At 37.6% G+C, this 9,047-nt stretch overlaps 4 protein-coding genes across 4 annotated transcripts in view; 1 reads left to right on the top strand and 3 right to left on the bottom strand.

Annotated features, from left to right (window-relative positions):
• Positions 1 to 946: 946 nt before the first annotated feature.
• On the bottom strand, positions 947 to 2,881 carry FDP41_006044 (uncharacterized protein; the record flags this gene model as incomplete). Its single annotated transcript, XM_044709636.1, has 3 exons — positions 947 to 1,780; positions 1,891 to 2,237; positions 2,299 to 2,881. The coding sequence occupies 3 exons, from the start codon at positions 2,879 to 2,881 to the stop codon at positions 947 to 949; spliced, it is 1,764 nt and encodes a 587-aa protein (XP_044559652.1).
• A 325-nt stretch (positions 2,882 to 3,206) lies between these two features.
• FDP41_006043 (uncharacterized protein) lies at positions 3,207 to 6,175 on the top strand (the record flags this gene model as incomplete). The annotated part of the gene is made up of 4 exons (XM_044709635.1): positions 3,207 to 4,189; positions 4,359 to 4,802; positions 5,060 to 5,430; positions 5,487 to 6,175. The coding sequence occupies 4 exons, from the start codon at positions 3,207 to 3,209 to the stop codon at positions 6,173 to 6,175; spliced, it is 2,487 nt and encodes an 828-aa protein (XP_044559651.1).
• Positions 6,176 to 6,249: 74 nt separating this feature from the next.
• On the bottom strand, positions 6,250 to 7,208 carry FDP41_006042 (uncharacterized protein; the record flags this gene model as incomplete). The annotated part of the gene is made up of 2 exons (XM_044709634.1): positions 6,250 to 6,753; positions 6,810 to 7,208. 2 exons carry the CDS (start codon positions 7,206 to 7,208, stop codon positions 6,250 to 6,252), a joined length of 903 nt encoding a protein of 300 aa, XP_044559650.1.
• A 59-nt stretch (positions 7,209 to 7,267) lies between these two features.
• Positions 7,268 to 9,047, bottom strand: part of FDP41_006041 (uncharacterized protein) — a gene marked incomplete at both ends in the record, with an annotated part of 1,809 nt that continues 29 nt past the window's right edge. Inside the window, one exon of the mRNA XM_044709633.1 lies at positions 7,268 to 9,047. This exon is cut by the window's right edge and continues 29 nt beyond it. Within this exon, the coding sequence (XP_044559649.1) occupies positions 7,268 to 9,047 (1,780 nt within the window).

Here is a 9,047-nt window from a genome sequence, read left to right as displayed (position 1 = left end):
CACAAATGCAAATCAATAAAATTATTATGAGTATTAATAATGTCTCTTGAATGCGAATTTAAACATTTCGGAGAGGGCCGATTGTTAAATCAAACAGCCTTGATGTTCGCTCGAACCACATTCCTATCGACAAGGTGACTTTAAAATCTCCATTTTTAGAAAAAAAAACAATTAAAATATTCTTCAGATGTATTGGTGTGTGGCTTGTAATTTCAAACCACCCCAAGAGCATTCTGGAGGGTTTGGATCGCAACTACTTGAGAGAGCATTTGCTCACAAGGCAGCTTGAGGTGTGTACATTCATTTATTCATTTTCCATAAAATAGAAGAATGGTTTGGCCCGAGGATAAGTGACTATTCTGTTCTTTATTAAGGATTAGACTTCTGAAATGGCAACACTACAACAGTTTCTCATGGTGGTGAATTCTCATCCCTTCGAGAGAATTCAAGCATTGAAGGAATATGACCAATTCACTTTCTCTGTTTCTTTAAGACGGGATCGATTTAGACAGCCTGGAATCATTCGGAAATTGTTGGCTGTAGAAGTAGAAATATTTAAAAAAGGGACCTTCGATGAGATAAAGAATACAACAGAATGGAATTCCTTCAAAATCATTGGACAATTGGGAGATGAACTTGGTGAATATCATGATCCTTGCGATGTTCTTTGCGATCGATTTTCAGAATATTTTAGTTTGTGACAATGGAAATCGTCGAGTTCAGGTTCGATGCTTTTGAACCTATTGCTTCCTTTGGAGGCAAAGAGATTTTTAACTATTTTCCATACTCCTTTTGTTTAAATAAGTGGAGAATTATTGGTTTGTGAACGTGAACCATGTTTTTGAATTGCAAAAGGTATCATTGAATTGTTTTTCCACATTCTTGTAAAAGTTACTTGCTATTTTCAAAAAGGAATAATTTTGTATTAAATATTGTCTCCTCACCATTACAAATGTTTCCACCGCATTTCTCTTGCCACTTGCTCTTCCTGTTCTTTCAAGCTACGCTCCTTCTCTTTCTTTGCAAGCTCCAATTTTCGTTGCTCCTGCACTTCATCAATTTCTTCCATCAATATTGTTCCTCCATCTTTTACAGCATAAAAGTCAATATCTTTGAAATCGTCACTCAAAGGTTCTGGTAATGAGTGACCAACATCGACGTAGAAGAGGTGCTGTTTAGATGTATCAAGTTTGAATAAACGTTGGCACATGAGCTTGAGTTTTTTGATGGTCAAACCGTAAGGAATTTTCTTCTCAACAATGTGACCATGTGAAGCAACTGAAGCAGCCACGTTCTTAATGTACAAAGAAACAAATTCATTGCTGACTCTTGTGGTAGCCGAGCTTGATGACTCGTTTTCACATGGATCTCCATACATGGACACAAGCTCCTCGTATCGTGGATGCATTTCAAGAAAATTCATGTAATTACTGTTGGAACTACTTTCACTGCTCATTAGCGCCATTTTGTCTCTTCCGCATTGTTTAAGATAATACTTTTCAGCATCTTCTCGTTCTTTCTTTTTAATTTCGCTTCCATTGAAAGTTTGAAGAGATTTGATTCTTGCAATAACTCCTTGTCGGGTGTTGGTCACTCCGTATTTTTCCTGAATAGCATTATTGTCCAATCGCAATTCCTCGAGACATGAAAATTTGTTGAGCTCATTGATAGAATCCCATTCTTCAATATTATTGTTTGTGACGGAGAGGCTCTTCAATGAAGGGAATTCCTCTCTATTCAAACATTGGATTCTCTTGAGAGAGTTGTAGTTGAGCAAAGTCTACTTAATTGTGGGATGGATCCAAATGCTTTCCAAACCACATTCCAGGAAGAAAGTTTGTTTCCAGAAATATTCATTGATTTAAGTGATGGGAGTGAAGGGAATACAACCCTTTCCAAATCTTGATCGGTGACATTATTATCTCGAAAATGAACCTCCTCCACTTGGGGAAAGAGAGGCAATATCTTCTCTGCAAATATTCCCCAATTCATGGCAACATCATTCATGACAAGAATTTTCACGCTCACATAGGGTTGAGTGTTTTGAATTTCCAATGATGAGAACCGATTGGATGAAAGGATTAAATTTTGCAATTTTGGAAATTCTTTCAAGATGATTTCAACTTGAGACCATGATGTAATTAAATTTGCTGTTAAATCTATGGACTTTACATTGCCAAAAAGAGAGCCCAATCCTTCCTGAATTTTTGAAACTTTTGATTCTTGCAAACCGAGCTCTGTTAAATTTTCGAGTTTTTCCAATTTTTCCTCCAAATCTTTACGACCCACAAGCTCTACTGAAATTTGAGTCTTTTTTTGTTGCTGAATAGATATACATTTCTTCCTCTCTGAAATCCTTATTCTTATATTTGGCATGAACAGCATCCAAGAAATCGACACCCAATGTGGAATATCTTAAAAAGGTTTCGAGTTTGATAAAACTTGCACTCTTTCGCCCATCACTAGTTTTGAAATATCTCACACCATTGAGTTCTCCGTCGTGTTTTCCTCTCACCTCATAATCCCATTCAACTCCCACAAAAAGTTGAGTCTTGGGTTGATCTTGAAGAGTTCCGATATATCTCACAAAACCTCTTGAAAGATCTCCCCTCAATGCAGGAGCATATAATATTGGATTAGTAGGTGAAGTGGCGGTGTTGTTGTAATTGTTGTTTGTTAGTGGTGTTGGTTCTGAGGTGCTTGTTGTATTGCAGCCACTGAGCAACGATGAAGAGGAACTTCCTTGACGTTGAAATGGATAATGATGTGTTGAAATATTGTACTCAAATCTCATATTCAAAAGATAGGAATAGGCTTCAGGGTCTTGATTCGTTGAGCCCGACTCTGGAATGGATGAGGGCGATGATAAGGTTTGAGACATTTTTTTTGGGTGAAATACCTCCATACAACACTTGAGAGGACAAATCTGTAGTGTGTGTTGTATGGAGGACCAAATTTGGAATTTAAATTGTGGTGTTCAATGTTGTTCACAATAACAACACAAGAGAGGGTCATGGATCGTCAGTGCATTTAATACCACAATTTAATATCCAAATTTGGTCACTCAAACTTTCTTCAATTCAATTGGAATGAGAAGAATTGCAAATTAGAAAATCAAATAATTTTTTCAAAGCCACGCAATTTTGTAACGGAAAAAAATTGATTGGTTGTTATGTTTAGAAAAAAATATCGCAACCACCCTCGTTATGCCTTCGTCGAACCAGCCCACAAACATGACAACGACGAATGCGACACAGCTGAATGAGGGAAGCAGTACCATCACAAACCAAAGGAACAACAAGGAAACAACGACAGTCCAACATCATCATTCTTCTGGTAACACCATGATGGAGGTAGATACAAGAGGTAATACGGGAGGATTGGGAAGTAGAAAGTTTTCATCCACGGAATCTTCAAAGCAGGAGGAAAGAGCAGTAGCATCGGGTAGAGAGCCAGAGGCTCATCATCACCAACACAGGAAGACACAAGAAAGTGGAGAGGTAACCACGAATGTTGATAGAAGGAGTTCAACCTCTGCTCATCCACAGCATCAGCAACAACAACAATCGTCTTTACGTGATCAGCACCAAGGAGGAGTTGCACACGACCATCATCAGAACTCTCGCCGACACAGCAACCCTAACGGAAGGTATTACAAGAGCCAAAATCCTTCCTCATCATCATCCTCGGCAAGCTACAAGCCTCAACAACCACAACATCATTCGAGCGTTAGCAGCAACAGCACTACGAATAACCCTTTAACATCATCATCAACAGTGTCGGCATCCTCCTCCTCTCATCATCACCCTCCAGTTGCATCTGCTACTTTGTCTGGCAGCACTACCAACGGACCAAAGCAACCTGTGGAGAGTTCAACTGCTTCATCACGAAGTACTTCCAACAATATTAATAATACCAATAATAATAATAATATAAAGATCAACACTAATCAACAACATGTTGTTGCTTCTACGTCTGCAACTCCGGCTTCATCATCATCACGTGTGCAAAACATTAATACCACCAAACCTAACGGTGGTCATATTAAACCTCCAAACTCTATTACAACAACACCAACAACCACTCCATCGACACCAACAACTCCAAATATGTCTATCCCAAGACCTCCAAAATCATCTCCTCGCTTTGGAAATCCTCTATCCGATCGATTTCATCATATTGAAAAAGAGTAAGTGTTGTGTTTGCAATGACATATATATGAATAACTCCGAGCATTGTTTTGAAATTCTCATTGTGCACCAATATTCTGCAATGTGTTGTCCTTTGTTGTTGTTATAACAACACTCAACTCCAATGTTTGTCATTATAATTGGCTTGTTGTTGTTGATATATTATAGCATTAGCAAAACATTCCAAAAGCAAGAAAAGTTGGGTGAAGGAACATATGGTGAGGTTCATAAAGGCATTGATAAACGTGACAATAGCGTGGTGGCTATTAAGAAGATTAGAATTGATCCTCAAAGAGAAAAAGAGGGCTTTCCAATCACTTCCATTCGGGAAATACGTGCTCTCAAGGATTTGGATCACGTCAACATTGTTAAACTGTACGATGTTACTTGGAATCAGAAGGGAACATTCTACTTGGTGTTTGAATTCGTCGAACATGATCTTGCTGGACTGAATGGAAAGGGTCACAGATTTGACGAAGACGAATTGCGATGCATCATGTATCAGCTTTTATCTGCCCTCGATTATTGCCATGCTCGGGATGTCATGCATCGAGACTTGAAAGCATCCAATGTGCTCATCAAGAAGGATGGAACTTTAAAGCTTGCCGATTTGTAAGTACAACTGGACGATATTTTTGTATTCATTCATTCACACCAAATATTATGTCAAATGAAAATGGCATTCTCTTGATGGTAATGAACGATCGTTCAACCGAACCGCAATTCAATGACTCTTGGAACTCTGACCGAAATTGTGTGAATTTTTTTTTGAAAATTTTTTGGTTTTTTTTGGTTTGTTGGTCATTCATCGTCAACACCACCACGATTGGCCAAACCACAAACACTCTTTGCACATTCATCGACACTAGTGGGCTTTCGAGAGTTTTTCACAGAAACAAGCAACAAGAATATACCAATCGAGTGGTCACTCGTTGGTATAGGCCTCCTGAATTACTGTTAGGAGCGACCGCCTATGATGCTTCTATTGACATGTGGTCAGTTGGTTGCATTCTTGGTGAAATGCTACTCCCTTTTGCTGGTGAAAAGGAACCTAAGGCTCTCTTTCCAGGAGCATCCGATCCGGATCAATTAGAGAAGATTTTCGGTTGGTGTGGAACCCCATCTGTGGAAGATTGGCCCGAAGTTGAAAAACTACCTCATTGGAAATCTCTCAAACCTCAAGAACCAAAAAAAGAGGAGAATTCTGGATCGATTTGCAAATTTGAAATGCTCACCAAAAGTATTGGATTTGTTGGACAAGTTATTGACTCTCAATCCTGCAAAAAAGAATTTCAGCAAGTGACAGCTTGAATCATGATTGGTTTTGGGAACGAGGAAAGAATCCCAAGAATTGCAAACCAAAAGGTTTACCCTCTCGCTCATACAATGAACTTTCAACAAGAAAGAAGGATGATCATCGACCAGATGCTCCCTCACATCATTTAATTCCTTCCACTGTGCATCCACTTTCTGGTGTTCCTGCATCGCATCATCATCACCACCATCACTCCCATGGAGCATCTACTAAGGTGGCATCGGCAGCAGTGGCATCTTCCTCTTCATCCTCATCATCGGCTGGACATCATTATCAACCACCACCTCCACCTCCTCCTCCACCACCTCCATTCTCCTCATCATCTTCTTCGTCACACCATTACCATTCGAGTGGTAGTAGACATTCTTACCATCCTTCTTCGTCACAGCAACAACAACCACATTATCACCATCATCGTTCGCATTATTCTTCGTCACATAATGATGGACGATCAGGCAGTAGCAGCGGTGGTGGTGGATATCATCATGGTGGTAGCAGTAGTAGTAGTGGACAACAGCACTACCATCCACAGCAAGGTGATGGCCATCATTCCTCTCACTCGGGACGTTATTCTGAGAGTGGTAATAACCCCAGATCAATAACGACACACCACGATGCTCCTTCAAGAAGTAGTTGTCTGGTTCCACCCTCCAAGAAAGTCAAGTATTAAGTTCGCATGAATAAATTACATGAAATAATGCATTTACTTTCTTGAATTATTGCAGTGTTGAATTTGAAATCTCGCTATTTATTGGTATTACTAGTACAATTTTCAAGAGAGGTGATTTTCAGTCTCAATTCTCTATTCTTTGTATCCATTTCTTCGATTTGAAGTCGTTGTTCTCTGAGAAGTTTTTCAAGTTTTTCTCTCGTCGTTCGAGCTTCTTTTAGTTTGTTTGTGAGTTGGGTAATTTCTTTTTGACTCTTTGATGAATCCGTAACAGATAATAGTTTTTCTTCCAAACTTCGTTTTTCCTTCTTTAACTTCTCAATCTCAATATTGGTTTGGTTGGATGCACGTATCTCCATTTTTGAGAGTTTTTCATTTTCTTCTGTGAGTTTGATCACATTTTCCTTCAAGTTAATAAGTTCCTTTCTGGTTTGTTCCTGCAATTTCCATAAATTCTGTTTTTCTGTTTCTAATGCAGAAAGTTTCGCACCTAGTTTTGATAAATTGTCTTCCACTTCTTTCTTTGCCAATGACAAACGAGTATTGTCCAATTTCAATTGTTCAACCTCTTCCGCTACCTTTTGTAATGCATCAAATCAATAAATGTTGACTTGATTTGTTTTTCATATTTCACAATTGTTTCTTCCTTTGACTTTTGAACTTGCATAATTTGTTGAGCGAGTTCCACATTTTTCTGTTTCAATCGAATAATTTCTGCTCTTAATTGTTTCCATAAATGTTTCAAATCAAGAGTTGCTGATTGCATCATGTGTTGAGTTTTCTTTGGAGATTGAGTTGTTTTTGGTTGTTGAGTTTGACGAGTGGAAGAAGTAGTAGTTGATGCCACCGAAGTGGTTGTTGTTGCTCCAGTGGTGTTGACAACACCGCTCACAAATGAACCTTGAAGGCTTGTTGAAGACAATAATGAAGTTGAAAGAATACTACTCGTATCAGTCATTGACATGGATGGTGACGTGCTAATGCTTGAATTGCTGGTGAGTTGTTCCAAGAGTCTTTCAATTTCTTGCTGCATTCGATCGGTACTATTCTTTTGTTCCTGAATTTGTTCTCTCAATTCTGAATTTTCTTTCATTAGAATTTTAATTCTTGTTCTCGATTTGAGATTGGATCAATGGTTTCGTCGAGTCTATTTTGAAGTTCTGTACACTTTTCTTCCAATTGCTTATTAATCAAGTCGTCTTGTGTTTGTAACGTTCGGTAATCTTTCTCCATTTGAAAGAACATGTTCTCCAATTTTTGATAATTTTGTCTCAATTCTATTAATTCTCGTTCCTTGGACTCAAGTTCTTGAACATGTTGCTGACATGAGAAGGTTATTTCAGCAATTCGTTGTTCGCTATCTTCTTTCATTCGATCAATTAATGAAGAGTGTTGAGATAATTCCTTTTCTAGGGATTGAACCTCATCATTTTGTTCTTCAACAAGGTTTGAAGTGTTCTGAATAAGATCCTTGGTATGCTCTAATTCCTCTTTCAGCTTGTTTTCTAGAAGGAGTTGTGATTTTAACTGCTTGATTGTTTCTTCATGTTCTTGAATTTGACGTTTCATTTGAGTTTCTAATTCTTCTTTTTCTTTTTTGGAAGATGATTTCAATAATTTAAATTCTTGCTCAAGCAGGGAAATTTTCTCATGACAGACATCGAGTTCATGAGAAATTTCATTGTTTGATTTTTCTGAGACTGAAAGTTTGTGTTTCGATAAACTCAATTCACCCTCTAAAGTGGTCAATTGTTGTTTGAGATCTAGGCATTCTTTTGAAAGTTGTTTCATTTTAGCAGCATCTTCTTCCATCTTACTCTCCAGAGTGGAAAAGTCATGTTGTTGCTGCTTTCGTTGTTTCTCAAGCTGCATGATTCGTTTGTCCATTTCTTCGACTCGTCCTTGAAGAGAATGATTCTTTTCTGTTAATTCAAGAATTTCTTGACCTTTCTCATGAGCTTCATTTTCTAACTTTTCAATATCGTTCATCAGTTGTCTTTTTTGAGATTCCATTGCTTCAATCTTTCGAGAATATTCTGAAAGTTTAACACTATGCTCGTTAAATGAGCCAGAGAGAAGTTTTTCTCGATTTTCTTTTTCTTCAAGGTTTGATTCAAGTTCATTAACGATTTTTGTATAATGTTTCTTTTGCTTTTCGTTGAGCGTGACAAGTCTATTGACATCTTCCTGTTTATCAGAAACATCTTTTTCTAAAAGTGCGACTTTCTTTTCTAAGCTAGATATAATTCGTTCCTTATCTTCTGTTAGTTGCTTAATTTCATTGGTATTCTCTAAAATTCTCCTTTCAAGTCGTTGAATGAGGAGCGATTTGTCTTTAATTTCATTTGTTAGAGTTATGATAAAGTTATCCATCTTTTCGTTAGTATCTTTCAATTCAGAAAGTGTTTTTGATAATTCTGAATTGGCATTAATTTTTTGTGTCAAGTCATGTTGTAGTGCTTCGATTTGCAATTGAAGGTCAAGGATGATTTGTTCTTTTTCATGAATCATTGCAGTCAAGTTATGTTCTTGCTCATGAAGTTGTGAAAGATCTTCTTCGAGTTGATTTTTGTTACCTTCCAACAATCGATAATTACTCTCGGAGAATAATAACTGTGTTTTCAATGCTTCAATTTCTTTTTCTCTCGCTTCCAATGTCTTAGACAAGATCTCTGATTTTTCTTGATAGAGTGCGTTGGTTTCTTCTAACTCGACATTCTTTTGTTTGATTTCTGTTCTTGCCTCTTCAATTAATCGCTCCAGTTGTGAAATTTTCTGTTCGTGTAATTTCATGGAGGAATTCTTGCTTGAAACTTCCTCTTCCAATTGAAGTTTTTCTTTTTTCGAGTTGTAACAACTTCTCTTTTGATGA

This window comes from Naegleria fowleri, assembly GCF_008403515.1.
Source record: "Naegleria fowleri strain ATCC 30894 chromosome Unknown tig49, whole genome shotgun sequence".
Classification (NCBI taxonomy): Eukaryota; Heterolobosea; class Eutetramitea; order Acrasida; family Naegleriidae; genus Naegleria; species Naegleria fowleri.
Note: the sequence above shows the minus strand (reverse complement) of the source record. Positions and strands in the feature narration are given on the sequence as shown.